A 27,249-nucleotide genomic window follows, 5' to 3' on the forward strand; every position below is an offset into this window, starting at 1 on the left:
CCTGGCATATATTTGTGCCTCTCTCCGAGGGAAGAAAAGGGCTTGTGCCAGAAGATCAGTAAGACTTCAGCCCTTTTAAGTGGGAAGTCTTCCAGGATAAACAAAATTGTACTAACGGACGGTGAGTGATGGGCTTAAGCATGCACAATTAGGAGAGCGATATGCCTTATCTTTCTATTATGAAATATTTCAAGCACAGAGAAGACAGTAAATACATGTGTATCACCATTCAGAAGTGTCAGATCTTAAGACTTTGCTATATTGGCTTTAGCTCTTTTAATTTTTTGAAGAAACACAACTTTTCAGGTTCTCTGATTGCACTGTCTCCCTTCCAGAGGTGACCACCATTCTAAACTTGGTATTTATCATCCCTATGCAAGTGTTATACTTCTAGTTCACCTGTATGTGTCCATACACGTGACACCTCATGTTGTTTTGTGTGTTAACGTTTTTACATCAAGTTTATGAACATTCAAGATCTATGAAAACACTCCCTTAAAGTTTGGGAAAAAAATAAAAATAACCACAGACATCAGTTCAGGATTATGTATTAGTTTCTACTCTTCTTTCTAAGCTATTTTCCAATTTTTCTAAGAGCAGCATTATTCTTTTTTTTTTTTTAAGATTTTATTTATTTATTTGACAGAGAGACAGCGAGAGAGGGAACACAAGCAGGGGGAGTAGGAGAGGGAGAAGCAGGCTCCCCGCAGAGCAGGGAGCCCGATGTGGGATTCGATCCCAGGACCCTGGGATCATGACCTGAGCCGAAGGCAGTCGCTTAACCGACTGAGCCACCCAGGTGCCCCAGAGCAGTATTATTCTTACCTATTTCCAAAAATAACTATTTGATCTGAAAAAAAAAAAAAAGCACAGGAATGCTCGGGTTTTTTTGTTTTTTGTTTTGTTTTTTTTAAAGATTTTATTTATTTGAGAGAGAGAATGAGATAGAGAGCATGAGAGGGGGGAGGGTCAGAGAGAGAAGCAGACTCCCTGCTGAGCAGGGAGCCCGACGTGGGACTCTATCCCGGGACTCCAGGATCATGACCTGAGCCGAAGGCAGTCGCTTAACCAACTGAGCCACCCAGGCGCCCTGTTTTTGTTTTGTTTTTAAAAGCAAGTACTAGGCTCAACTTAGAGCTTGAACTTGGGACCCTGAGATCAAGAGTCGCATGCTCTACCAACTGAGTCAGCCAGGCGCCCCAAGTAATGGTCATTTTAAAAAGAGCTCCCTGGGAGGTACCTGGCTGGCGGAGTCAGTAGAGGACGTGACTCTTGATCTCAAGGGTCATGAGTTTGAGCCCCACGTTGGGCGTAGAGTTTAGTTTAAAAAAAAAAAAAAAGAGCTCCCTGAGCTGGGAAACCAGTGATGTAGACTGTGAAGTGGCAAATATTCACTGTCCTTTGAATTTGATTTACAATTAATTGAAGAGGTAGATTACAAACAGACCTATTGTTTCTTCCTTTAAGAAAAATGTGGTGGTAAATTAGTAAAGGGCTGAAGCTTTAAAATTTGCAGAGAAAGAGGATAATGAACATATGAAATTAAACTGTGTAGAAGCTGGGGCTCATGGGTGGCACAATCAGTTGAGTATCCGACTCTTAGTTTCCTCTCAGGTCATGATCTCAGGGCCATGAGGTTGGGCTCTGAGCTCAGTGCAGAGTCTGCTTAAGACTCTCCCTCCCCGCCTCCCCTCCCCTCTGCACTCTTTCTCTTTCTCGAATAAACCTTTTTTTTTTTTTTTTAAAGAACTATTTAGAACCTTAAGAAATGACACAAAGGGTTCCACTTAGAGAAAAATCAAGTTACTGATAATTATGGTAATATATTTTGGGTAACACTTTTGGAAGACTGCTTTGGGGGAAACAGGTTAGATGCATCCTTTAATATTAGTATAGAGTATATTCTATTGGACAGACCATGGAAACCTCTGGGAAGGTCAATGGAAGGCCAGATCTTTCGTTCCATCATAGTCTTTTATGTATTAGTGACTAAAGCATTTCCCTTATATCCAGTATTAGATGCTTAAAAAAAGTTAATGAAAGTGGAATAAAAAGGAGTTAAATTTATTAATCTCCATTTTTTCAAGGAGCCTTCCTTCCAAGGGCTCATTTCAGAGACTACAAACTCACATGCCATCAGGGACTGGTCATAGGCTGACTTTACATTAATGCAAATTAAAAATAATATTGTTATTTTAAACAAGCCTGTGGGCTGAATTTGGCCTGTGGGTAACTAACTTATGACATCTGAGTTCTTAAAGTTATATATTTTATTGAGATATAATACATATGCCATAAATGCACCCCTTTAAAGTGTATAATTCAGTGGTTTTTAGTATGTTCACAAAGTTGTACAACCATTACCACTAATTCCAGAACATTTTAATCACCACCCCCCAAAAACCTCATATCCATTAGCAGTTACTTCTCATTTCCCCTCCCCCCCCAGCCTAGACTCAAGCAAACATCTTTTCCTCTATGAATTTGCCTATTCTGGGCATTTCCGATAAATGGAATCATACAATATGTGGCTTTTGTGTCTATCTTTTTTCACTTTGTATAGTTTCCAAGGTTCAGTCATGTTACAACATGGATGTATCAGTGCTTTATTCATTTTTATAGCTAAATAATATTCCACTGTATGGATATACCACTTTTGGTTTGTCCATTCATCAACATAGACATTTGATCGTTTCCTCTTTTTGGCTATTACGAATAATGCTGCCATGAACATTCATGTACAATGACCTTTGAATTTAAATTCAAAAATTTTAAATTAGATTTTTTTAGGTAGGCTCCACACCCAGCATGGAGCCCAATGTGGGCCTAAACTCACCACCCCAAGATTAAGACCTGAGCTGAGATCAGGCACCCCTAAAATTAGATTTATAAACAGCTAATACATTAACACGGTTCAAGATTACATACGCTAACAATTAATGTAGTTTAAATATATATAAACAGTGAAAAGGTTTTTCTCACCCTTGTCTCCCATATGCCCAATTATCGCTGCTTTCTGTCCCACTAAGTAAACACTATTAACAGCTCCTTAGGTGTCCTCGCAGCATAGGCAAACATCCTAGTTTTCTTTTTTATTTTAAATAGAAAGAGAGCACACTTAGGCACTCCTCTGCACCTTGCTCTTTCATTTTTCCTAGATAGGTTTCCATGTTTCTACAGTATTCTTTTCTAAAGCCACACATCTTCTGTTATGTGGTTGTACCAGTTTATTTATTTTTAAACATTTTAAAGTAATTTTTATACCCAACGTGGGGCTCGAACTCACAGCCCTAACATTAAGAGATGCACACCCCACCAAATGAGCCAGCCAGGCACCCCTTGAGCAACTTGTTTTGAACCTACCTTCTGCTTCTCAGAGTATTTATCTTTATAGTCCCCACATGTAATGTAATGGGTCATTTTCACTAAATGTGATGAAAGGAAAACTTCAGGAAATACTTTTGAGTTTTTTCTCTATGGTGTTTGGCACATCTAATATTTTATCATAAAACCAGAATTAAGATACATACCTGCAGGGGCGCCTGGGTGGCTCAGTCGTTAAGCGTCTGCCTTCGGCTCAGGTCATGATCCCAGGGTCCAAGGGTCGAGCCCTGCATCGGGCTCCCTGCTCAGCGGGAAGCCTGCTTCTCCCTCTCCTTGGTTCCCTTGTGTTCCCTCTCTCTGCTTGTGTTCCCTCTCTCGCTATGTCTCTGTCAAATAAATAAGTAAAATCTTAAAAAAAAAAAAAAAGATATGTACCTATATAAAGTACAGGCCAAGTAGCAATGAAGTTGATTTAAAGGTCCATTTTCAGGGTGCCTGGATGGCTCAGTCAGTGAATCATGTGACTCTTGATCTCAGGGTTGTGAGTTTGAGCCTCACATCGGGTGTACAGATTACTTAAAAAAAATACAATCTTTAAAAAAAGGTGTTTTTTTTACAATTTTTTTTATTCTTATGTTAATCCCCATACATTACATCATTAGTTTTAGATGAAGTGTTCCATGATTCATTGTTTGTGCATAACACCCAGTGCTCCATGCAGAATGTGCCCTCCTCAATACCCACCACCAGGCTAACCCATCCTCCCACCCCCCCTCCGCTCTAGAACCCTCAGTTTGTTTTTCAGAGTCCATCGTCTCTCATGGTTCGTCTTACAATTTTTTTTTTTTAAGTAAGCTCTCTGCCCAACGTGGGGCTCAAACTCATAACCCCGAGATCAAGAGCTGCATGCTCTGCCAACTGAGCCAGCCAGGCACCCTGAAAGTCACCCAGTTTTCTAACTATTATGTGACCTTATGAAAGTTGTCAGGAAAAAAAAAGTTATTAGGTTGCAAAATAAAGGATCAAGTAGACTTCATTATTTAAATATTTTTAGTCAAAATAAGCTATTAAAATTAGTCAAGAAATAATTTTGGGAACCCCTGTACACTGTTGGTAGGAATGTAAAATGGTGCAGTCACTACAGAAAACAGTATGGAGATTCCTTAAAAAATTAAAAACAGAATTACTACATGACTCAATAATCCCACTTCTGGGTATTTATACAGAAGAATGGAAATCAGGATCTCAAAGAAGTATCTACACTCCCATGTTCACGGCAGCACTATTCACAACATCCAAGATATGGAAACAAACCAAAAGTCCATCGACAGATGAATGGATTAAAAAAATGTGGTACATACATACAATGAAATAGGTCTCAAAAAAGGAAGAAACCCTACCATTTGCAACAACATCACTGGACCTGGAAGACATTATGCTAAGTGAAATAAGCCAGACACAGAAAGACAAATACTACATGATCTCACTTATATGTGGAATCTAAAAAAGAAACAAAAATGTCAAACTCATAGTAACAGAGAGTAGATTGGTGGTTACCAGGGGTTGAGGAAATGGGGAGTTGCTGTTCAATGGGTTTAGTTATACAAGAAAAATAAGTTCAAGAGATCTGCTGTCTAATGTACTGCCTATGGTTAACAACATGGTACTGTGCACTTAAAAATTTGTTAAGAGGGTAGATCTCATGTTAAGCATTCTTACCACACACACACACACACAAAGCTAAGGGACACAAGGAAACGTGTGGAGGGGATGGCTATGTTTATTACCATGATTGTGGTGATGGTATAATGGGTGTTTGTATATGTCCCAGCTCCTCTAAGTGTTTACATTAAATATGTGCAGTTTTCTGTGTATCAATTTTATACCTCATTAAAGCTGTAAAAAATAATTTCTGCACTTCTATTTACTATTAGGTAGACACTATGAGTTAAACACTACCTACCATCAATGCTGTTAGTTTCTGTGCTATGACATCTTCTTCTTTTGCTGGTGTCTCATAAATAGCCATCATTCTTCATTCCCAACATGATACAAAACACTCAGAAACCAAAGACTTAAGTTTGGGCGCTTCAAAAGAAACACTAAAAATTCTAAGATATTGTTACAGAAGCAAAGATGCATTTACTTCTTAACCAACTGAGCCAGCCAGGCACCCCTAAATGCATTTACTTCTTTTACTGATTAACTAAAGAACAAAAGATTGAGGTACTGGCATGAAATTGAGAGAACAATGGCACACTTGACTCCACCAGCCAACCCAGATAGAAAGAACAGAGAGAAACCAGTAGGAAGGCATGGCTAGCCATGAGAGACCCTAATTGATCATGATTTCTGACCTCAGCGGGTATTTTCTGGATGCTGAGATGGAACAGTGTAGTCTTATCCAATAGAATGATTAAGGTGCTCATCATTTCAGAAACTACTTCTTAGGCTCTTGGTTAATTCTTCAGAGTGTGCCTGATCAAGTGCTAACAGCTGAGTTACACCCTTCTGGATTTAACTTTGATCTTAAGTTCTAGTCTATAAATGAGAAATGCAAGTAAGAATGAGGGGTCAATTTATTTTAAGTCAATTTATCATTAAACACCAATGTGCACAGTTTCAAACATTTATAAATATCGCAATTTATAGAAAATTAATGGAATCTTAAAATTATTTTGAACAGTGATTTAACAATTATTTACAATTAACTCAACCTACTTTTGTAGAAACATAACTATGTTTAAAAGTACCCTCAACACAAAGTAATAATTTCACAGTACCTTTCTGTAATATTTTTGTCACGCAAGCGGCAGCTGCATCAATAAAACCCAAGTAGACTGAATAATTTAGAAACAGCACAATCAGAATTGCAAATGCAAGCTACCATTAATTCCAAACAAAACAATACCTTTTATAATAATATATAAATATTTTCCATTGTCAGCCCTGGTTGAAGAAAATATTAGGAGGCAGTATTTTCTTACTTGTAGTAAACAGAAATTAATTTTAAGATTTAAAAAAATTGACATTAAGATGCTAGATTAGGTAGGTTTTTATAACATGTAATACTAACCATTTTGAGAAATTCTTGGTTTCACTGGAAGCCATTTCTAATTACAAACCTTTCTTCAGTTGTACTAGGACAGTAAGTGGAGAGAATTGTCTGTGATCCCAAATAGAAATTATACTTGCTTACCAGCAATTAATAACATATTTGGATAGAAAGAGATTCTTGGCTTTATTCCTAAGGTTTTCTTCTACTTAAGTGTTTAACCTTTTTTGCTATTCCCTCAAAAGGATCCCTAATATGTCTAAATTATGTCAAAGGAAGGCAACTTTATATGGACTAGTGCTTGTTTGAAAACAATATTTACCATAGTATTCCACAGTTTTGTCTTTTTCCTTTTTTTTAAAGACATATATCCAGCTAAAACAATTAAATAAAAAGATAAGGTATAAGAAATATAGTTGAAGTCACAATAAAGTACATTTTCTTTTACTGACATGGAACATATACTTAAGCTTTAAATGCTGGCTCTTTAAGAAAAAGTTTCTCCTTGTAAATATGCATAACCGTTGCCCAAAAATGTATACAGTGTTTTCCCCAAAATATTTATACACATAGTGGTCCAGTTAAGACCAGCCCCATTATAACCTACTGAATACAATGTGCTCTGAATTTATAAACGGGCTACCCTCTGTATATAAAATATATAGGCATGTATGTTATACATACAAAGTAAGAAATATAAAAAGGAGAGGTGAAAAGAAAAAGGGTTCTTCCCTGTAAGATCCAGACAGAAATTCAGTGTAATTAGTGAGATCATGTAAAATGTACTCTTAATTTATAAATGGGTTGCCCTCAGTATATAAAATATATATATAGTCATGTATGTTATACATACAAAGTGAAAAATATAAAAAGGAGAGATGAAAAAGAAAGGAAAAAGCGTCCTTCCCTAGAAGACCCAGACAGCAATTCAGTGAATTAGTGAGACCATGTAAAATGTCCGACGAATTTCAGTTTTGGCAAATACCTTTCTGGAAAATATCTAAGTTTGAGAGTACTAAATTTCCATTTTAAGGATTTAGTAGAGGTGTCCATTTAAACATTCAGGGAAGATGTTGTGGTCTCCTTAATATGCAGAAAAGAGGACTTTTAAGGTCTGTTAAAGAGAAACAAAAAGCCACTCATTTTTAGCTGGTTAGTAATCACCCCTTAGTCAAGTGTGTGCAGTTCAGAGAATCAAATCCTAGACCATCAGCGTTTGAGTGTGTTTGATGAAAGATTCCAATGAAGGACCTGAATTCTTCCTAGATCTCAGAGGGAATGGGGCAGGACGTGATGGCAAAGGAGGGGTCAGCCCCCAAGGTGGCTGGTCCAATCTTAACTCTTGATGTTAAAAAACACACCAAATGTTTCTATAGCATTCTTTCTGCTGCATTTTCTTTATTTCAAGCCACAGGTCTACTTGGAGGGTCATGCAGCAAGTGGCTTATAAATAAAATCAGAGTCTACGAATAGTGTCATCACATTAAGAGACAATCGCTGGATTCTTTCATTAGGCAAAGAGCTTGCATCTTTGGAATCCATGAGTTGGTATCATTTATGGGATACCTAAAACGGGGGACAAAAACCACATATATGAGCAACAACATACACACAATTTAGGAGTTAAGGCAACGAAGACTATTTAATCATTTGAGCTACACATTCCACATGATTTCTAAATACTGCTTCACAGTTAAAATGCAACAAATATAATTAGGCCAATTCCAAAATTAGCAAATATTAACACTATTGCTAATTGTTAACGAAGGCAAGTGACTCCCACTGTTCTCAAATCTCAGCATATGTTACCAAGAGAGAGAACCTAAAGATGGTAACCATATCCCTTTGGGAGCCTAGGAATTCAGACAAATAATGTATCCCGTAGCTTAGAGATAAGCTGTATGTCTCATTTTGATAGAGAGTAGGCCTTTTCCTCCTTCACAGTACCAAGGGGGAAACAGGAGAAAAAAAAAAATCAATGAAAACATTCAGGTGCAGTATTATCCCTCCTTTTCCAAATCATCGTCATGCAGCCAAAACAACAACAACAACAAAAAAAACACCTCAGGATAATGAAAAAATGATATAACTTTTCCTAAAACAACTCATAAGTTTCTTTATAAATCTAAATGACTTATTTTTGGATTATCACAATATTTGGAAAATATTTTTGGATACCCATTTTGGATATTTTGGAAATTTATAATATTTGGACTTTTCCACCAAACATTCCCAAGAAGCAGAAAGAAAACAGACATCTGTGAATTCTGTATAGACTTGTGTATACAGAAGCCCTTCATAAGGTGGAAAGCACTAATACCAAGATAAGGTATTGTTTTTATGAAAGAAGATTTGAATAAACATCCCAAATATGAAGGATACGGAAAATGGTAGCCTAGTTTTAAGTTCTCATGCAAGTAACTCATATTTTATCATTAAAAGATAATCTAATGTTCTGCTGATGTAAACACTTTTCATTCCATATTTATATATAGCGCTAAGCTAATGACGTCAAGCTGAGTTAAGGCTTGTTGGATTTCTACAATCAGATGCTCCCTCCATATCAATAAAGTTTACATTTTACATGTTAAACCCAGGTCAACATCTGATTAATTACAAGAAATAATTTAACTCTTTCCCTTGTTATGAAGATTTAAAAAAAATTTCACTTTCTTGGTAACATATGGAACAAGTCATTGCCATGTAGTCCCTTAAGCCTCAATTGGAAGAAAAATCGAGCTGTCATCAGGAATAGCTCCCCAAAACGATTATTACATTTAAATCATCACAGGTTATACAATGTATTTCATAACATGCTGAGCAGTTTTATTTTTCTAAGAATAAGCAGAAGTTAATGTGCAAAAAAATAATTCGGTTTTAAGTTTGACTCCCCTTATTTTAGCAGTAATTTTTAAAACTTCATCTCACAAAATATATTCTTTTAACTAAAATAAAAGCGACTATACATGTTCCCCAATTTTAGAGTTTTTCCAGAGACTCTGCTAACATACTCTGGTGGAAACTCTTACCAGACTTTAAATATTTAGACCCACGTGGCAAGTTTTCTTGAGTATGAAGAACTTATGTACGTTTGAAAGCCAATTGAATTACTGTCAAAAATTAGACTTTAGTGTCCACCTGTCACCCTGAAAGTCCTCTCATGGAAGCTTTCACAGCACGCTACTTTCACTTCTGCTTCCTGCTGCGGCTGACAGCAGAACGCGGCCCCTCAAAGAAACTGTCATCTACCAACAATAAGAGAATTAAGCAGAGCCACAGTCCTCAATTCTGACTGCTCTGAAAGATTAACTGGTCTCACAAATTAGACCTTTCATGGATTTGCCAGGTTCCTCAGCACAGGAAGAATGAAAAACTCTAAACATTTTCTGCCAAGTTATACACAAATACATTAGTGCTAACTAATAAAATTGTCTAATTTAAAGAGTAACTGACCTGAGATGTACCTTGCTCCGATTAACATTACCATGCTACTCACTATAAAAAAGCCCAAGGGTAGACTACAGAAGATACTAGGGTCACCTGTGGTCATCCAAGTAGAAGGGAATTCCAGTCAAGCAAACCAAAAGAGAGACACATAATTACAATATTTGTGTTAAGAATCACATGACAGCAAAACAAAATTAAGTTATAAAAATAGTATATTCATAAAAGCTAGCAGAGTTATTACTTCAAATCAAAAATATAATCAATATTGAAGGCTTATGACAGTTAACGAACAATATGGGTAGCATGCCACAGGTAGCCAAGAACATAATACATATATAAACCCACATAAGCCTTCCACTGGCAAAGCTGAAGAGAGTTGATGGAGAACTTTTTGGGAGGCTGTTGATTTTAGCTTTTTTGATTCTTACCCCAAAGATACTAAATGAGCAATCCAATTCCCCCAAGATTCAAGGTAGAGATCCTTTAGTTATCAGAGAAGAGTTATACTGGTCTACTAAAAATGAACTTCAAACCCTATTTTTGCTAAGATACTGGTTTTGTTTTCTTTTTTAAACAGAATTTGCTATGTAAGGAAATGCACCTCCCAATCAATATTACTTTAATTTAAAAACTAAATTGTAAAGGGGCACCTGACTGGCTCAATCCGTGGAGCGTGGGACTTTTGATCTCAGGGTTGTGAGTTTGAGCCCCATGCTAAGTGCAGAGGTTACTTAAAAATAAAATCTTGAATAAACTGTATGAATCCATATGTTTTTTAAAAGATTTTATTTATTTGAGAGAGAGAGCACAAGCGGGGGTGGGCAGAGGAAGAGGGAGAAGCAGATTCCCCGCTGAGCCCACGTGGAGTCCCATGCAGGGCTCCATCCTAGGACCCCGAGATCATGACCTGAGCCGAAGTCAGACGCTTAAATGACTGAGCCACCCAGGCAGCCCCATATTTTTTTTAATCTATATATGTATGTATGTATGTATGTATGTAAACTCTACACCCAACATGGGGCTCAAACTCATGACCCCAAGATCAAGAGTCACAAGCTCTACCGACTAAGCTAGCCAGGTGCCCTGTGAATCCACATTTTTAAAAAACTGCCTGAGAATATGGTTGTGTTGGTATTTTCTAATTTCTGTCAAAATCCCTTCCTTTAAAGAAAATTCTTTATTTACATACGCTTTTCTTGAATTTAAAAATTATGTATCTCTATTATTTAATGCTCTTTTAAAAAGAAACATATTCAAAATTAACCTCCAAGTTTTAAGAATATGCAACCACTGGATGAAAGGGCTTCAATGAAATGCAGCTAGTTAAATATTTGCTATGGGCATAGTTTTTGATATAATAAACTGACAACAGTCATTTGCCTTTTTGGGAAAGGATTGTTTTTTTTTTCCCTGCACCATACATTTCTTTCCCTTAGAAGGTAGATTAAAAGAGGGGTACAAACCATTTTCCTCCATTTTACCACTGCTTATGTTATTTTTCAGATAAAACCAAGGTTTCTTTTTGTTTCCATATTTGTGGAGACCACATTTTAATTTGATTTTAGGAAAGGGAACATATATTCTTGTTCTTTTAGAGCAAGCCATCAGTTACACTAAGTTCTTTTTTTTTTTCAGTTCGGCTAAGTTCTAATCACTAATTTCCTGATATGGCTACAGTGAGTTCTAGTTTGCAAAGAAGACCCTGAGGACTATCTGCATTTACAAGTCCTTACCAATTTAGGTGGCATTTATTTATTTATTTTTAAATTTATATTTTATTTTATTTTTATTATGTTCAGTTAGCCAACAGGTGGCATTTATTTAATGAAAATATATCCCTTTTGGTCACACACACACACACACTTACTTGTTATTTGATAGCTGTGCATTTTAAACCAATTTGACCTGTTTTCAAAATGTTGTTTCGGTGTGTTTGGAGTGCAAAGCCAAGCTTATCGTTTATGATAAGCTCTCTCTAAAAAGTATCAAACTCCCAATCACTTCTACAACATTTTAAACACATGTCAAAATGTATATTAAAAATTATTTATAATATATTCAAATATAGTTAGAAATAAGAAAATAAATATGACTGCTTCAAAAGTGCCAAACTGCTTTGGAGATGAAGCTAACATATATTTTCCCCATAAACTAAAGCAATTTAAAGAGCATAAAAGACCAGGTAGCAATTCTAATATCCTTTCAAGATTATTAAAATAGGATTCTATCTGTACTGCGACTATTAAAGAGCTTATTGATATATAGTCATATATAGTTTATACTGTTTAAATAAATACAATTGGCATGTCACTAACTGAATATAATTCTGAGTTTATTACACAGCTTAGAGACTCAGTATTATACATTAGAGTGTGTTTCATAAATCTACTGAAAATCATCTTCAAACTCTTAAATGCATTGCAGTCTGAAACAAAAACAGAATGTGAAAAATCTAAACCTCTCAATAGCAGAAACTAAAGAAATCATGCAATTTTCTTTCATCAACTTTTTCTTATGTTTTAAATTCACTGACAGTGAGGTATTCAAACAAAGTGAAAATGATCAGTTGGTTTTATGGGAACTTGGCAATTAAAATTTGATCTTCAACTGCTAGCTAGTAAGGTATGTGTGTGTCTGTGCGGTGCAGGGAGGGACAAAAGGACGACTGTGCCATTTAAAAAAATCCAACAAGTCAACGAGAACATAGGACTCAACTGCTCATTAGCCATTGATTAAGGGCAACCAGAAAATAAATCAGGGTCCATGTTGTTATATCTTGCATAGCAACTAGCACCGGGCTAGGAAAACACTTATGATCGAGAAGTTTTGTTATAAAGGGTCTCAAAATCACAAAAGGTCTTAGTAAGAAAAGCTTTGCCACCATTTTGGAAAGAAAACGGAGTCTCAGAACAAAAGATTTAAAGAAAAAGGATATTAAGCTTATTTAGGAGGTAAAAAAGCTTCAGGTAGGAACATCCAGGACTGAAAATACAGATCAGTGATCTGTGGTAATGGATGGTTCCAGAAATGTCTCCTAAAAGCCAGGTACATTAAAAGTAATTTTATATTCACTTTTGGGTTGGAAGGCAGGTAGTATTTCATTTATAAACTCTTCTCCATTAAAGTGTATGCTTCAATATATTATTGGACATTGTTCTATTTATTATGTTCTAAATCTTCATTTAGCAAAGAATTAATATATTATGGCATATTAAAGGCACTTTTAAGTCTGTTTAATTATCAAGTGCATAGTAAAGGCAGCTTAAGGCTGTCTATGACTGAATGGCTTACTTAAGCCCAATACCTTCTTACTTAAGTTTTCTATTTTCTGCCAAGAGCATTTCCCAATCGATTATGACACTTCTAATTTACTATTTGGTACATTTCTTCCTCTCTGATTCCAATGAGCTCTTAAAATGTACATTCACTAAGAACTTGGAATCAGCCTAGGAAGTAGAGAAACCGATTCTGAAATTAACATAAGTTTTGGTTGGTTCAGGCCATGAAGACAGCCCCCCAAAAAGGTAAAAGGAGACACTTAAAAAAAATAAAGAAAAGGAAGACTCTAGTTGATTTTCTTTTTCATTGAGAAGGAAGAAATAATTTTACTTTTAGAAAGCTCAGTTACCCACTGAAGTACCAGGAAAAAACTAATAAGGAAAAGAGAGGGCAGGATAGAATTAAGTACGTTATCTATCTGATAATTTACATTTTATGTTTAGAACTTTAAAGTGTTTTCAAGATGTTAGAAACTCTGGACATATGATAATGCTTTTCTTCAGAGCAGCCTTGCTAAGTGTAAATAGTTAGATACTTAAATTAAGTTATTTAACATACTAAGGCAAAGCGGCAAGAAGAATAAAAACATTTTTACCACTTTCCGAAGACTGAGTTGTAACCCAACCCACTGACTTCATCACAGCTTTCTTCCATGTAGAGTAACGAATTTCACTTTCTAGAAATAGAAGGTAGGAAAAACACACATTTGAAAAGTAGTTTATGGAGATAGTCTAAGCACTGTACTTATGTTCGCTCAGCATTTTCAACAAATTGTGACACATATTCAACTGGCATGGGGCTTTACCAGAACTTGGATTTGGGTGAGATACCTGCTGGAAGGTGGAGGGGAAATTCAGCATGGTGTTCAGGGTGAAGGGAGACTGGGAGCCAGGCTACCTATGAAGACCAGGCCATTCACAAACAAGTGGTGATGAACTAGAAAGGGATTCCCATTGGATCTGTTCTCTCTTTCTTGTGGGGAGGAAGCGGGGGAAGCTTCGGATATAGGGAAGGGGTGTACTGTAATGTGGAAAGACTAGAAGGAGAACTGTTAGTCAGTCTAGCCAAAGGATTTAACAAGTATTGATTCTTCATAAGATTCAAATTGCATTCCTGTGACACAGGATTTTTTTTACGATGGAAATCCACAGTAAGAGGACTAAACAAAAATGGGCACCACTGGTGCGTCCACCCACACGCACTCCTCCTAGTAATGGGGAGGCTTGCAGGAAGGTGTCCCTGTCAGGCCTCCTGGCCTTGCCACAGCACCTGAAGCCTGTGACACCGGAGTGACACTGCTCAAGCATCACTTGCTTCAGAAAGCTTTCCAGGGCCCCACTTATGCCCCTCCTCCATCTTCCCACACCACTTCCCACACATCTCAGGCAACTAGCCACCACAGTGAACTGTCATGGCTTTGTCTGCCTCTCCCAACATACGTGAGTCTCCTGAGGGGCAAGGACTTCGTCTTAATCATCTCTATATCCCCACATCAGGACAATTTCTGGCCTGTACTCAGCTCTAAAAAAAGTCTGCTGGAGAATGAACTATTTATACCTAGATGCCTGTTACACATGTGCACACGTCTGTGTTGTGTGGGGAGGCGTGGGGTTGGGGAAGGGAAGGACAGCTGACATAACCGACCAACTCTGGGCTGAGGCCTTAAAAAATGGCAAAGAAGGCTGTCCTCAGAAAACAGGAAACCCTTTGCACAGAACTTCCTTGCTTTAAGAGTGGGATTAGCATCTCGAGATCATATACTCACTCTGAACGTTATTTGTTTATTAAAAAATTGATTTTTTTCAGATGTAGAAATTTTTTCGAGCCCCCACTTAATCCAATATTAACAAATAAAAATTACCTACAGATAGAATATCAGATTTTGAAACACATTTCTACATCAAGTTACGTGGTATACTGTCTGACTATAAAATTACTAGTGTTACAATCCATTTTCTTGTACGTGGGAAGGAATAAAATTAAGAAGTGCTGGCTCAGTCTTCCAGAAAATTAAAGAGAAATGCATTTGAAAGCTTATTTCCCAGTAGTGCAAAATCTACTTTGATGCGATTTTATACATAGGTTTTTGAAAGGCTATAAAATCAAATTCAATATATATAAAGCCTTATTTTTGTACTCACATTTATTTCAATTTAAGAGATGCACCACTGTATTTTATAAAGGTGTCAGTCAGAGCCTGTGGCTTAGCTTAGCTGGTTAGGACAGTGAATCAGGTATTTGAGGCTCGCTTATTTACTGTTGCCGCTTTTGTCAGGCTAGCTCTGCTGGGCTTAAAAGTTACCAGGATGTCCCTTAGGCCAGCTAATCATGTCCTAAAACTGGACCACTGGCACCACAGATGGTCAGCTCCATGGCTGATCTATCTCCCTTCTTACTTTTATTTATTTTTTTAAAGATTTTATTTATTTATTTGAGAGAGAGAATGAAATCGAGAGCATGAGAGGGGGGAGGGTCAGAGGGAGAAGCAGACTCCCTGCCGAGCAGGGAGCCCGATGCGGGACTCGATCCAGGGACTCCAGGATCATGACCTGAGCCGAAGGCAGTCGCTTAACCAACTGAGCCACCCAGGCGCCCTCCCTTCTTACTTTTAAAAAAGGCTATGTTAGCAAGTTAGAAGCAGTGTTATCCTTTTGCATGAAAGGACTGTGAACAGTAGAAGTGGATGGCAAAAAAAAGTGATTTTGGAAGGTTTTTTTCTTATAATAAGGAACTTCTTCCCTCATTCAGACTCAGTGCACCCCAACATGCTTAGTAGCCAATCTAAAACAGTAGCATTTGCTATTTTGCTTAGTTTCTGAACTTACGAATAAACAGAAAGGCAAACTCTCTCTCTTTTCCATGGTATACCATTAAAGAAATTTTATTTTTAAGTAATCTCTACACCCAACGTGGAACTCAAACCGATGCCTGCAAGATCAAGAGTCATGTGTGCTCTACTGACTGAGCCAGCCGGACGCCCCTAAATTTTCATTTTTTTAAACATACCCTCAGCATTGATCTGGGGTTCAAAGCGCTCCATTGTGACCGCAGACAGATCCTCGGGTTCGAGACTCCACACGCCAACTCCTTCTGCGGCCCCTGCGGCCATGGCAGCTCCCAGGGCGGTTGTTTCAGGCATCGAGGGCTTCACTGAGGGAAGACGGCAACATCAAGATCTTTGCAGTTACATATGCCTAAAAATACCAGTTCTTCCGAAAGAAATATTCCTCTCAGAATGCAAAGGAATGAAGGCTTACTGACCTACTGGTATATACAGAATGTCTGCTTGCAACTGCATAAGAATTTTGTTGTTGGTCATTCCTCCGTCTACCTGCAAATGACTGAGCGGAATTCCACAGTCGCGGTTCATGGCATCCAAAATCTTAAATGAACCAATGCAATGCACGTAATTAAACTACTACTCCATAATGACATCTTTGAAAATGGCAGTCTTCTACTCAAAAACCCTCAAGAGCTTCCCAAAGCCTAAAGAATCAAACTTAGATTTCTTTTTTTTAATGCCTTTTTAAAGATGTTATTTATTTATTTATTTGACACAGAGAGAGAGAGAGAGGGAGAGCACAAGTAGGCAGAGTGGCAGGCAGAGGGAGAGGGAGAAGTAGGCTTCCTGCTGAGTTGGGAGCTCTATGCGGGGCTCGATCCCAGGACCCCGGGATCATGACCTGAGCTGAAGGCAGACGCTTAACCGACTGAGCCACCCAGGCGCCCCTCAAATTTAGATTTCTTTTTTTTTTTTTTAAAGATTTTATTTATTTATTTACTTGAGAGAGAGAGAGAAACAGCATGAGAGGGGATAGGGTCAGAGGGAGAAGCAGGGTCTCCGCCGAGCTGGGAGCCCAATGTGGGACTCGATCCCAGGACTCCGGGATCATGACCTGAGCCGAAGGCAGTCGCTTAACCAACTGAGCCACCCAGGCGCCCTCAAATTTAGATTTCTTATTCTCATCTTCCAAGCCTTCCTTCATGGATCACACGAACCTTTCTTCTCACTACACCTCTGCCCTCACCCGAAGAACCAGCCATGCCAAATACCCCAACTTTGCACCCTGGTTTCCTGCCCTGAAGCCTATGCTTTACCTAACATGTTCTACTCAACATCTTCCCAACTGTAAAACACTCAGCGCCTGGCGGATGACAGGAACTCAGAAGGTAATGACAATTAACAAAAAGAGGAGAAACTTGTACTTATTAGAAGAGAGCTTAGGCAGGCTTAATTTTTGATTAGGTATTTAATAATGAAGCATTTAATAAATTTTCAGCATTAATATATAATTTGTTTGAAAGTGATAAAAGCGGACGAAGTACAAGAAAAAAAGCCCTTATTATTACCTCCCGGGTTTGGAAACAAACAGCTTCCAATGCAGCAAAAGCAATATGGCATTTATTGGTGAACTGAGTGAGCCCACAGATGATCCTAAAAACACACACAAAGATTTTTAAGATTAGAGTGGAGTACACGAGTCAATCTGAAATGTCCTGAATATGGAAAGGTTGACCTTGGTAGACAGAGAAGTTCAGGGGAAAAATGCGTATTAAAAAAAAAAACTGGACATAAACAATGAGCAGCTTGGAAAGTCCTTATGGTCCACAATCCTGCATCCACATAGGGAAAAGTCCAGGATCCAAATGAACAGATGACAATAATGTAACACCAAATCAGAATTCATCTAGACGATGTCCCCTGGATACATAATTGGCAGAGGCCTTGAAGATAAAAGATCCTAACACTGACATGGATGTGGCAGGGGCTTATTGTCAGATGATTTACAACTTCTTGCAATAAAGGTTCTGAAATTAATACTCTCCAAACAGAAAAGGTTTCCTCAACACTTTAAGATCATTTGAAAATAGATAGGAAGCTAGAAACTATAAGCTATTAGCTAATTTAGTAAATAAATCAAGACCCGTAAAAGCATACCTCATATTCAATTCTTACCCTCTCGCACTGGGCTCCCAGTAAGGTGCATATAACCCTGAAAACGCGGGGACGAAATAGCAGCCATAAGAAGTACCTACTTCTTTAGCAAGTTTTTCTAATAATAATAAGAAAAGAGAGAAACAAAAATCATTCTAAAATATTCTATTACTCTAGTCAATAAACACATCTGTATAAAAAATTAGGATAGGGCTTTTGATTTCTTATTTACTAGTAAAGCAAAATGTTCCGAATTAAAGATGTAAGCTGGGAGCAACAGAAACAAACTTCCCCACATTGAATACCTCCCACTACAATGTAACCCAGGCCAAGAAATAAAGGAACTGGATTAGTTTCATTAAGGTATTTTAACTCATTTCCACTATTTCTAAGGTGGTTGACTACGAGATGAAAAAATAGCCTCCAGTGCATCCCCAATAAGAAATGTGCTTCTGATTGTCTCACCTTCAGGCTGAAGTAAACAAGTAGATGAAAGAGTGGGTAGATGAGTTCAAAAATAATTATCTGTACTGAAAATAGTCATGTTAATAGTTAAATGATAGGCCCTGGGGTTTTAATGCTCACTCTAAGAGTTAAAGTTCTTTCTCATCAGGTAAATGTAACTAAACTACTTTACCTGCAGATCCTGGCCATCTTTGCTGTTCGATTTTACACCTGGGTAATTTTTATGCCCTACCTTGCCAGTTTGTTAAGTGGTGGCTACCACTAATTATGTCAATTTGTTGTTTTATAAATCTTCACAAAACAGTCTTTTTTATATAAATCCAACTCGTAATAGGAATCCATATCATTTAATGTCACATATGGCTCAAAGTACAATTATTAACAGACTGCAAAGGTAAAACATTAAAAATTTTCATTCTTTAGATTCTAACGCTTTGTTAGAACATACTCACCAATCTCCTCTGAGGTCTGTATAATTCCAAGATTGTCTCTTAGCCAACGAATAACAGCACCAGCTATAGCTACAGAGCCCTACGAAGGAAAAGGAAGCCCAGAGAGAATATACGTTATCACTATAAAAAGATTTTGTTGAGCATTTCTCAATGTATGACACTCCAAGATGGACACAATTTAAAAATGTCAACTTTGGGGCTTTTACAAATATCATAAACGAGGTCTACTAATGCAAACATAGTTTTATCTAGGTCATTAGAGAAGTTTTTTCATGACACAGGGCAAAGAAGTGAACCCTCCAGCACACCCTTGGACCTATCCAATCTGCTGTTCTATGGACTGCTGCTGAACTATGAGGTAGATTATCACCCAGAAAACATTCCCGCCCTATCTCCCAAGTTATCAGGAAAGGCCACATTAAAAGTTTTTTTCAAAACCATTTCTTGTATCTAATAGCATATTAAATCAAGCAACAGTAACAAAAAAGCGAAGAAGCTAACTACAAAGTAATTATTCAACAAAATCACCAAGGGATGGGGAGGCAGGGAGGAGGCTGTGGCAATAAGGAAGAAAACGTACGATTTGGAGTCAGATAAACAGGCTGAGTCCAAGTCCTAGTTCTTAACTGCTATGTGATCTTAGGCCAATTAGTTAGGCTTAGTGAGTCTCCATTTCATGACCTATAAAACGGTGGTGACTATGGGGCACCTGGGTAGCTCAGTCGGTTAAGCGGCTGCCTTCGGCTCAGGTCATGATCCCAGGGTCCTGGGATCGAGCCCCGCGTCGTGCTCCCTGCTCAGTGGAGAGTCTGCTTCTCCCTCTCCTTCTGCCTGCCTCTCTGCCTACTTGTGCTCTCTCTCTATCTCTCTGTCAAATAAATAAATAAAATCTTTTAAAAAAAAGAAAAAAAAATCTTTTAAAAAAAAAAAAACGGTGGTGACTATCACAACACCTACTTAAACTACTATGAGGCTCAATATGAGCACGGAGGGGAAGGTTATTACCGAATGTAAGTATTAGCTTCATTAGTTTTTTCTGTGTTAAAAAAGTATAATCCAAATTCCACTGACTGATGAATGGACAAATAAATATAGTATATTCACACAATGGAATATTATTTGGTCACAGGAAACAATGAAGTTCTGCTATAACGTGAACCTTGAAAATATTACGTTAAGTGAAAGGAGCCAGTCACAAAAGACCATAAAGTTCACCATTCCATTTATATGAAATGTCTGCAAAAAGCATATCCATAGAGACAAAGAATAGATTAGTGGATGCTTAGAGTTGGGGTGGTGTGGTTATTCTTTGGGGCGATGAAAATGTTTTAATGTTAGGCTGTGGTGATGGTTGCATGACTCTGTATATACTGAAAACCACTGAACTGTATACTTTAACAGGGTGAATCATGTGATATGTGAATTATATCTCAATAAAGCTATTATAAAAAGATCCTGAGGAGAAAAAAAAAAAGTACCAGCACAAACCATTAGGAATTTCAAAAAAAGTTTTTTGGTTCTGATGCTTTATTCATACAGATTATTAATGTAAATTACTTCCAGAGTCACCCCAAACCAAAACATCAGGTGAGATTAAGTACAGAAAGCAGAATGTTTTTTAATCTGTTGCCTACCTCCTTGCCTCCAATTCAATTAACTGAATTACAGATGGTCACCCCTTCTTGCTGTCAATTTCCAGGATATAACTAGACGTGGAATATGATGATTCATTCTATCATTCATAGCTTCTATGAGAATAAGTCACTATATGTTACTGGAAAGCTGCAGACTACCACAATCGTTCTCTTTATACAGCAGCTTTTTAGCTATAAAAAATTACTAAGGAAGAGATCTGACATCACTGGGCAAACTTAACCAGGCTTTAAAAATGGGAAAAAAACCAATTCAACAAATACCTTGAAGGGACTCTAAACCCACTGTCTCTCTCTGGAGAAGTTTTCAGTACACTTCCTAACTTTGATATGTTACGTATTTAGGTACTTAGTGGAACCATCAAGGAAAACTAAAGACTTTAGAATTTTACTCTCAAATTTCCTTTGGAAGCAAACAATTCAAAGATGGTAGCTGTTAAAAACAAGTAAATGTGTAAGATGTTCTAGACCAGCACTGTTCAGTAGAAATATCATGTCAGCTACATATGTAATTTAAATTTTGTAGTTATCATATTAAAAAAGTAAAATGAGACAAGTAATTGCAATATATTGTTGTTTACTCCAAAATATTAAAAATACTATCAGTATAACATGTAATCAATATAAAAATTATTGAGGTATTTGATTTTTTGGTACTAGGTCTTTGAAATCAGGAGTATATTTTACACTTATACCACATGTCAACTGGGACTAGCCACATGTTCCTAGTGGCTTACCATATTGGAGAGCACAATTCTAGATCTAATTCAAAAAACAGGTGTCCCTTTCTCCTTATATTCTCAAAAGACACTGGGCCTAAATTGCATCTAACCAAGAAATGCAAATATTTTCAATATTTTTAGGTGAGTAAACTGATACCTTCAAACAGCTGCTGGGCTAGAAGTCTAGTGGAATGGTTTTGTGGTTGTCAGCTAGTGGAACTTTATACTTTGGGAAACCAGATGCTGATGAACCTCATTTCCATTGAAAAGGCAGTATGTTACAGGCTTATAATAATTTTTTTTTTTTTGGAGAGGAAACAATATTGTTTTAGCAAAAGGAGTATCAAGATTTTCATGAAAAAGTAACGGGTTGTGAGCCAGAGGGCATTACTTTGATTGAAACAAAAGAAAAAAAAAATAAGCCACTCTCAAGGCTCCAGAAGAAAATTATTTTAAATGTGGTCATCAGGAGTATATAGGAGTGTTTGGTTGTAAGTGAAAAAATAAATTCAATATTAAGAAAATAAAAGATAGATTAAAAACACTCATCTGAAATAAGAATATAATTTTGGTACCCGGATATAATACATGGTATTAGCTAGCCTTCTAAAAAATTAATAAAAGTGAAAGAAACCTCCAAATTCACAAAAGATGTGGTCTTCTGAATTCAGAGGCAGGGGATAAAGTGGAAAATGGCATAATGCTTTCAAAGTGGGCAGGAAAGAGTACAGGAACAGAAACCTAAAATGATAGAAGGTGATGGTCTACTTGCTATCAAATAAGTTATTGTCAATTATATCCTAAATATAAAGATCCAATACTTCAGTGTATCGTCTACACATATGAATGAATTCTCATTCCAAGGCATGACCTATATGTGAAAGGTGCATGCAAGTTGAATAGTTGCACTCTAAGAAAGACATAACAGAAATGAGAAGGTAAAAAGAAAAATAAATGAAATGATGAACAGGACAAGAGGAGTAAATAACTTAAAAACTAGGGGTGCCTGGGTGGCTTAGCTGAGCTGCCTTCAGCTCCGGTCATGATCTCAGGGTCCTGGGATCAGGCACACATCGGGCTCCTTGCTCAGTGGGAAGTCTGCTTGTCTCTCTCCCTTTGCCCCTCCCCACCCCGCTCATGCTTTCTCTCTCTTTCACAAATAAGTAAATAAAATCTTAAAAAAAAACCCAACTAAATACATAGCCTGGTAATTGGAAGGCTAAGAAACAGGCTATGGGAAGAGGAGATTAAAAATAATGAAGTAGGGGGCACCTGGGTGGCTCAGTCAATTAAGCATCTGCCTTCAGCTTAGGTCATGATCTCAGGGTCCTGGGATGAAGTCCCGAATCGGGCTCCCTGCTCAGTGGGGAGCCTGCTTCTCTCCCTCTGCCTGCCGCTTCCCCTGCTTGGGTGCCCCCCCGACACAAATAAATAAAAATCTTTATAAAATAACAACAAAAAAAGATTCTTTCTCTCCCTCTGCCCCTCCTCCCACCCCTGCTTATGCTTGTGCATGTTCTCTCTCTAAAAAAAAAATAATAAATAATAAAGTAGATCTGATGTAATGTCATAGAAGACAAATACTTTTCCTCAAGAGCTCCTTGCCATGAACAGTATCTATATAAAGGAGACATTTCAGGATGTGGGGTAGTTGTATGATACAAGGCAGTTATGGTTAAAATCAGTGGGTATGGAGAAAAATTATGTAAAATTAAGATTATCCTCAAATTGCTTAAAATCATCTATTAGGCACGGTAAACATAGCTTTGTGTATGTGACAGTAATATGCATCTCTGTGTATATAATTTATACCGTACTTAATTTGTGTAAGATTACAAATGCAAAATCTAACTCCATAGCATTTTTAATGGCATAGAAGAGAGAACAGAAACCTAGAGTTAAATTGGGGGAGCATTATTTTTAAAATGTAATCTATATTATCAATACTTCAGTAATAAGTTAGGGAATTAAGATAAAAAGCATTTACTGCGGGCGCCTGGGTGGCTCAGTTGGTTAAGCGACTGCCTTCAGCTCAGGTCATGATCCTGGAGTCCCTGGATCGAGTCCCACATCGGGCTCCCTGCTCGGCAGGGAGTCTGCTTCTCCCTCTGACCCTCCCCCCTCTCATGTGCTCTCTCTCTCATTCTCTCTCTCAAATAAATAAATAAAATCTTAAAAAAAAAAAAAAAAAGCATTTACTGCTCAGAAAGTATACTTTCCAGGAAAGTACATTACAAAAGTCCAAGAACAACGTTCACAAAGGCTGTGGCAGACAGATTCATAATTAAAGTGGCCTCCATGGTCCCCACTTCCTGGTGTTCATGCCCATGTGGGATCCTCTCTCCTTGAGCACGGTGGGGCTTAGGACTTGCTGCCAAGCAACAGCACACGTCAAAGGCGAGGGATGCACGTGATGAAGTATACGTGATTAAGCTACGTAAGATTATCATGGCTGTTGTCTGGACTCTCTCCGTTCCTTGCTGGCTTTGAGAAAATAGAGGGGGTCCTTTGTTGGGGTCTTCATGTGAGAAGAAACTGCGGGTGGCCTCGAGGAGCTGAGGGCAGCCTCTGAGCTGACGACTACCAAGAAACTGAAGACCTCGGTGCTATAACCACAAGAAACTGAATTCAGCCAATAATCTGAGTGAGTGCGCCTGGAAGGAGATGGAGCGTTGGATGAGACCACAGCCTTAGCCAACACCTTGACTGCAGCCTTGTGAGACAAGTGGTTGTAAGCCACTTACATTTGTGGTAAAACGGTTACACAGCAGTAGATAACTAACACATAGGCTTATACCAAAACGGAACATCTGGCTTAAGAAGGGTGAAAACCTCAGGGCGCCTGGGTGGCTCAGTCGGTTAAGTGTCTTCCTTCAGCTCAGGTCATGATTCCAGGGTCCTGGGATGGAGCCCCACATCAGGCTCCCTGCTCTGCGGGGAGTCTGCTTCTCCCTCTGACCCTCCCCCCTGCTCGTGCTCCCTCTCCCTCTCCCTCACTCTCTCTCTCTCAAATAAATAAATAAAATCTTTTTTAAAAAGGATGAAAAACTCTAAAAAGGAAATGTCAACACCATCATCATAAATCATACCAAAGAAGAGATGGGAGAAGGGGCACTTAAAGAAACTAAGAGGGCCTATACAGAAGACCTCTTTGAAACTCTTATTTAAAAAGACAAAAATGGCATAAGATTGGGTATGTAAACGGTATTTACTGAGTACCTACTCCACACCAGCCTGCTCCAACAGAGTGGTGAAGCAGACAGACAAGTAGCATGGCCTCAGACAACTTGCATCTCAGTGCCACAATACAGAACATGGAAGTCTCAAATCCTAAGTAATCTCAACTTCATCAATAATTAAAGGCCCCCAAAGGATTTCTGTTTTGTGAAATAATATTTAGAAAAAGATAAACAACAGAAGGGAGAAGCACAGCTTAAGGAAGATGGCATCCTATTAACAGATGGCAGAGAAAATGCAGACCTACTCAACTGCTCTGTTTTGCGTCAACCTCTTCCACACTAAGAAAAATTTTCTAGTGGGGGCATCTGGCTGGCTCAGTTGGTGGAGCGTGCTACTCTTGATCTCAGGGTTGTGAGTTTGAGCCCCATGTTGGGTGTAGAGACTATTTAAAAATAAAAAAAAAATCTTTAAAGAAAAAAAGGAAAATTTCCTCGTGAAAGAGTGGGACAAACTGAAGCAGTTTAATAGGACATTAAAGTTTTAGAACAACTCAAGGATCATGTGTTCCAATTCCTTTTTACTGATAATGAAAATAGGAACCTAGAGAGGTTAACCTATCAGGCCCGGATGAATCACATGCCAGGGAGGAAGGAGGGAAAAAAAAAAAGAATTCTCTTGGTGATGTCCACATCAGAAATGATGAGTTTGCGCTTTAAAAATCCCCTCTCTCTGTTTGAGACACAGAGGATGAGAGGGCAAAATGTAAAAAGGGAACACTAAACCAACACCTGCTGACTCAAAGGCAGAGCGGCGGTCGAGGTGGACAGAAACAGAAATGCACAACGGAGCAGGGCTTGAGACCACAAGCCTAGGAGGTTCTGCTTTGGTTCTCCGTATGCATCAGGAAGCAGGAGTGGGGGCCAGGAACCGGCTCCCCAAGAGGAAAGGGGTCCAAAGTAGCTTGCGCGACACAAGGGATAGAATCAGCTTCAGTGCTTGCAGGCGGGGGCTAGGTGGCGCTCTCCTGCTTTGTGCGGAGAACTATTTGCTGACAAAGGCTGTGGCTTTAATAGAAGATGGGACTGGAAGTGAAAATTCCAAAACACATGAAGAACTCCATCATCACGAAATCAGCCGACAAAACTTAACAGATGGAAGAGAATTCACTCCAATCTGGCAAGGAGTTTAAAATAAGTCAGTGCTGGAAGAATTCAAAGAGAGAAATTAAGGCATGATTTCCATTAAAAAAAAAAAAAAGCCATGAAATTATGAATCAAAAGAAAAGCGAAATCAAACAAGATCCGGGGGGATACGAACAAATAGCCAGTTAAAACTGGTGGAAATGAAGTCAGAGAGTGAAATTTAAGAGTGTAATAGGCGGGGCCAACTCTAGAAGAGACAAGATGAGGAGACATACACCGCAGGTGACTGTAACTTGCTGCCTCCACTGTGAAAGGTGGTTTGCGTCATCCGCTCCAAAGGGAAGATACACATAATCAGCTGCGTACAAGTCCTACTCCTACAGCAGCATGTGTACAGGAGAGCCACACAAAAATGTTCAGAGCAGCATTTTTCATCAGAGACGAAAAGAGAGGACAACTAAAAGGTCACCAACAGTTGCATAAATACTAAACGGTGGCATTTTCATATGGTGATGAAAACGAATGACGTCAAAGCTCTACGTAACAACACGGAGAATCTCACAGATGTGATGGTGAGAGAGAGAAGCCACATTAAAGAATACGTACTGTATGACTCAGTCTCTCTCACTTTCTCGTCTATTTTTATTTTTATTTTTTTAAAAGATTTTATTTCTTTATTTGACAGAGAGAGAGAGAGACAGCGAGAGAGGGAACACAAGCAGGGGGAGCGGGAGAAGGAGAAGCAGGCTTCCCGCTGAGCAGGGAGCCCGATGCGGGGCTCGATCCCAGGACCCTGGGATCATGACCTGAGCTGAAGGCAGATGCTTAACGACTGAGCCACCCAGGTGCCCCTTGTCTATTTTTAATATACAAAGTATTAAAAACATGAAAACTCAACTCTGGTGTTGAGGGTTGCACTTATTTTTTAATAAACATTTTATTTATTTATTTGAGAGAGAGCATTCACAGGCAAGTCGGGGGAGGGGGAAGGGAGAGGGAGAAGCAGACTCCCTGCTGAGCAGGGACCCCCCCCCCCCCGGGCAACGTGGGGCTTGATGAAGGGCTGGATCCCAGGACCCTGAAATCATGACCTGGGCCGAAGGCAGGTGTTTAACCGCCTGAGCCACCCAGTCACCCTGAGGGTTGTGCATATTAAGTGCTGGAACTATAAAGTAAAGTAAGGAAATGATAAAAGCCAGGGCACTGGTGACCTTAGGGGAGAGGGAGAAACTGTGAGTGCAAGGGGCGCACAGGTTCCTGGCTGCTGGCCCTGTTCTGTTTCCTGCCCTGGGTAGAGGATACATGGGTCTTCCCTTTATAATCATTTGTCAAGCTGTACATTGATGTTTTATGCATCTTTCTGTAGGTGTTTTATATTTCACAATAAAAAAGTTTTGGGGCGCCTGGGTGGCTCAGTTGGTTGAGCGACTGCCTTCGGCTCAGGTCATGATCCTGGAGTCCCTGGATCGAGTCCCGCATCGGGCTCCCTGCTCAGCGGGGAGCCTGCTTCTCCCTCTGACCCTCCCCCCTCTCATGTGCTCTCTCTCTCTCTCATTCTCTCTGTCTCAAATAAATAAATAAAATCTTTAAAAAAA

At 38.5% G+C, this 27,249-nt stretch overlaps 1 protein-coding gene across 2 annotated transcripts; it reads right to left on the reverse strand.

The window, feature by feature from the left end:
* Positions 1 to 5,885: 5,885 nt before the first annotated feature.
* LOC145719613 (glycerol kinase-like) lies at positions 5,886 to 19,070 on the reverse strand. 2 transcript variants are annotated; one of them, XM_081811128.1, is made up of 8 exons: positions 18,959 to 19,070; positions 18,063 to 18,159; positions 17,456 to 17,540; positions 16,367 to 16,487; positions 16,112 to 16,255; positions 13,701 to 13,781; positions 9,833 to 9,919; positions 5,886 to 7,945 (listed from the first exon to the last, which is right to left on the reverse strand). In XM_081811128.1, exons 4-8 carry the CDS (start codon positions 16,473 to 16,475, stop codon positions 7,935 to 7,937), a joined length of 432 nt encoding a protein of 143 aa, XP_081667254.1. In that variant the 5' UTR covers positions 16,476 to 16,487; positions 17,456 to 17,540; positions 18,063 to 18,159; positions 18,959 to 19,070; the 3' UTR covers positions 5,886 to 7,934. The 2 variants fall into 2 exon arrangements, with proteins under 2 accessions (XP_081667254.1, XP_081667255.1); XM_081811129.1 differs by lacking the exon at positions 9,833 to 9,919.
* Positions 19,071 to 27,249: the final 8,179 nt, after the last annotated feature.

The sequence above is a fragment of the Leptonychotes weddellii genome, unplaced genomic scaffold (assembly GCF_054177405.1).
Source record: "Leptonychotes weddellii isolate Sample4059 unplaced genomic scaffold, ASM5417740v2 HiC_scaffold_574, whole genome shotgun sequence".
Lineage (NCBI taxonomy): Eukaryota > Metazoa > Chordata > Mammalia > Carnivora > Phocidae > Leptonychotes > Leptonychotes weddellii.

What these genes read in the sequence shown, in the direction of transcription:
- LOC145719613 (XM_081811128.1), bottom strand. Translation starts at nt 16,475, where the DNA reads ATGAACCGCGACTGTGGAATTCCGCTCAGTCATTTGCAGGTAGACGGA. An exon ending in CATTCTGTATATACCAGTAG is followed by an intron (nt 16,256 to 16,366) that starts GTCAGTAAGCCT and finishes GTCTTCCCTCAG; the next exon opens with TGAAGCCCTCGATGCCTGAA. An exon ending in ACCCCAGATCAATGCTGAGG is followed by an intron (nt 13,782 to 16,111) that starts GTATGTTTAAAA and finishes TTCTATTTCTAG; the next exon opens with AAAGTGAAATTCGTTACTCT.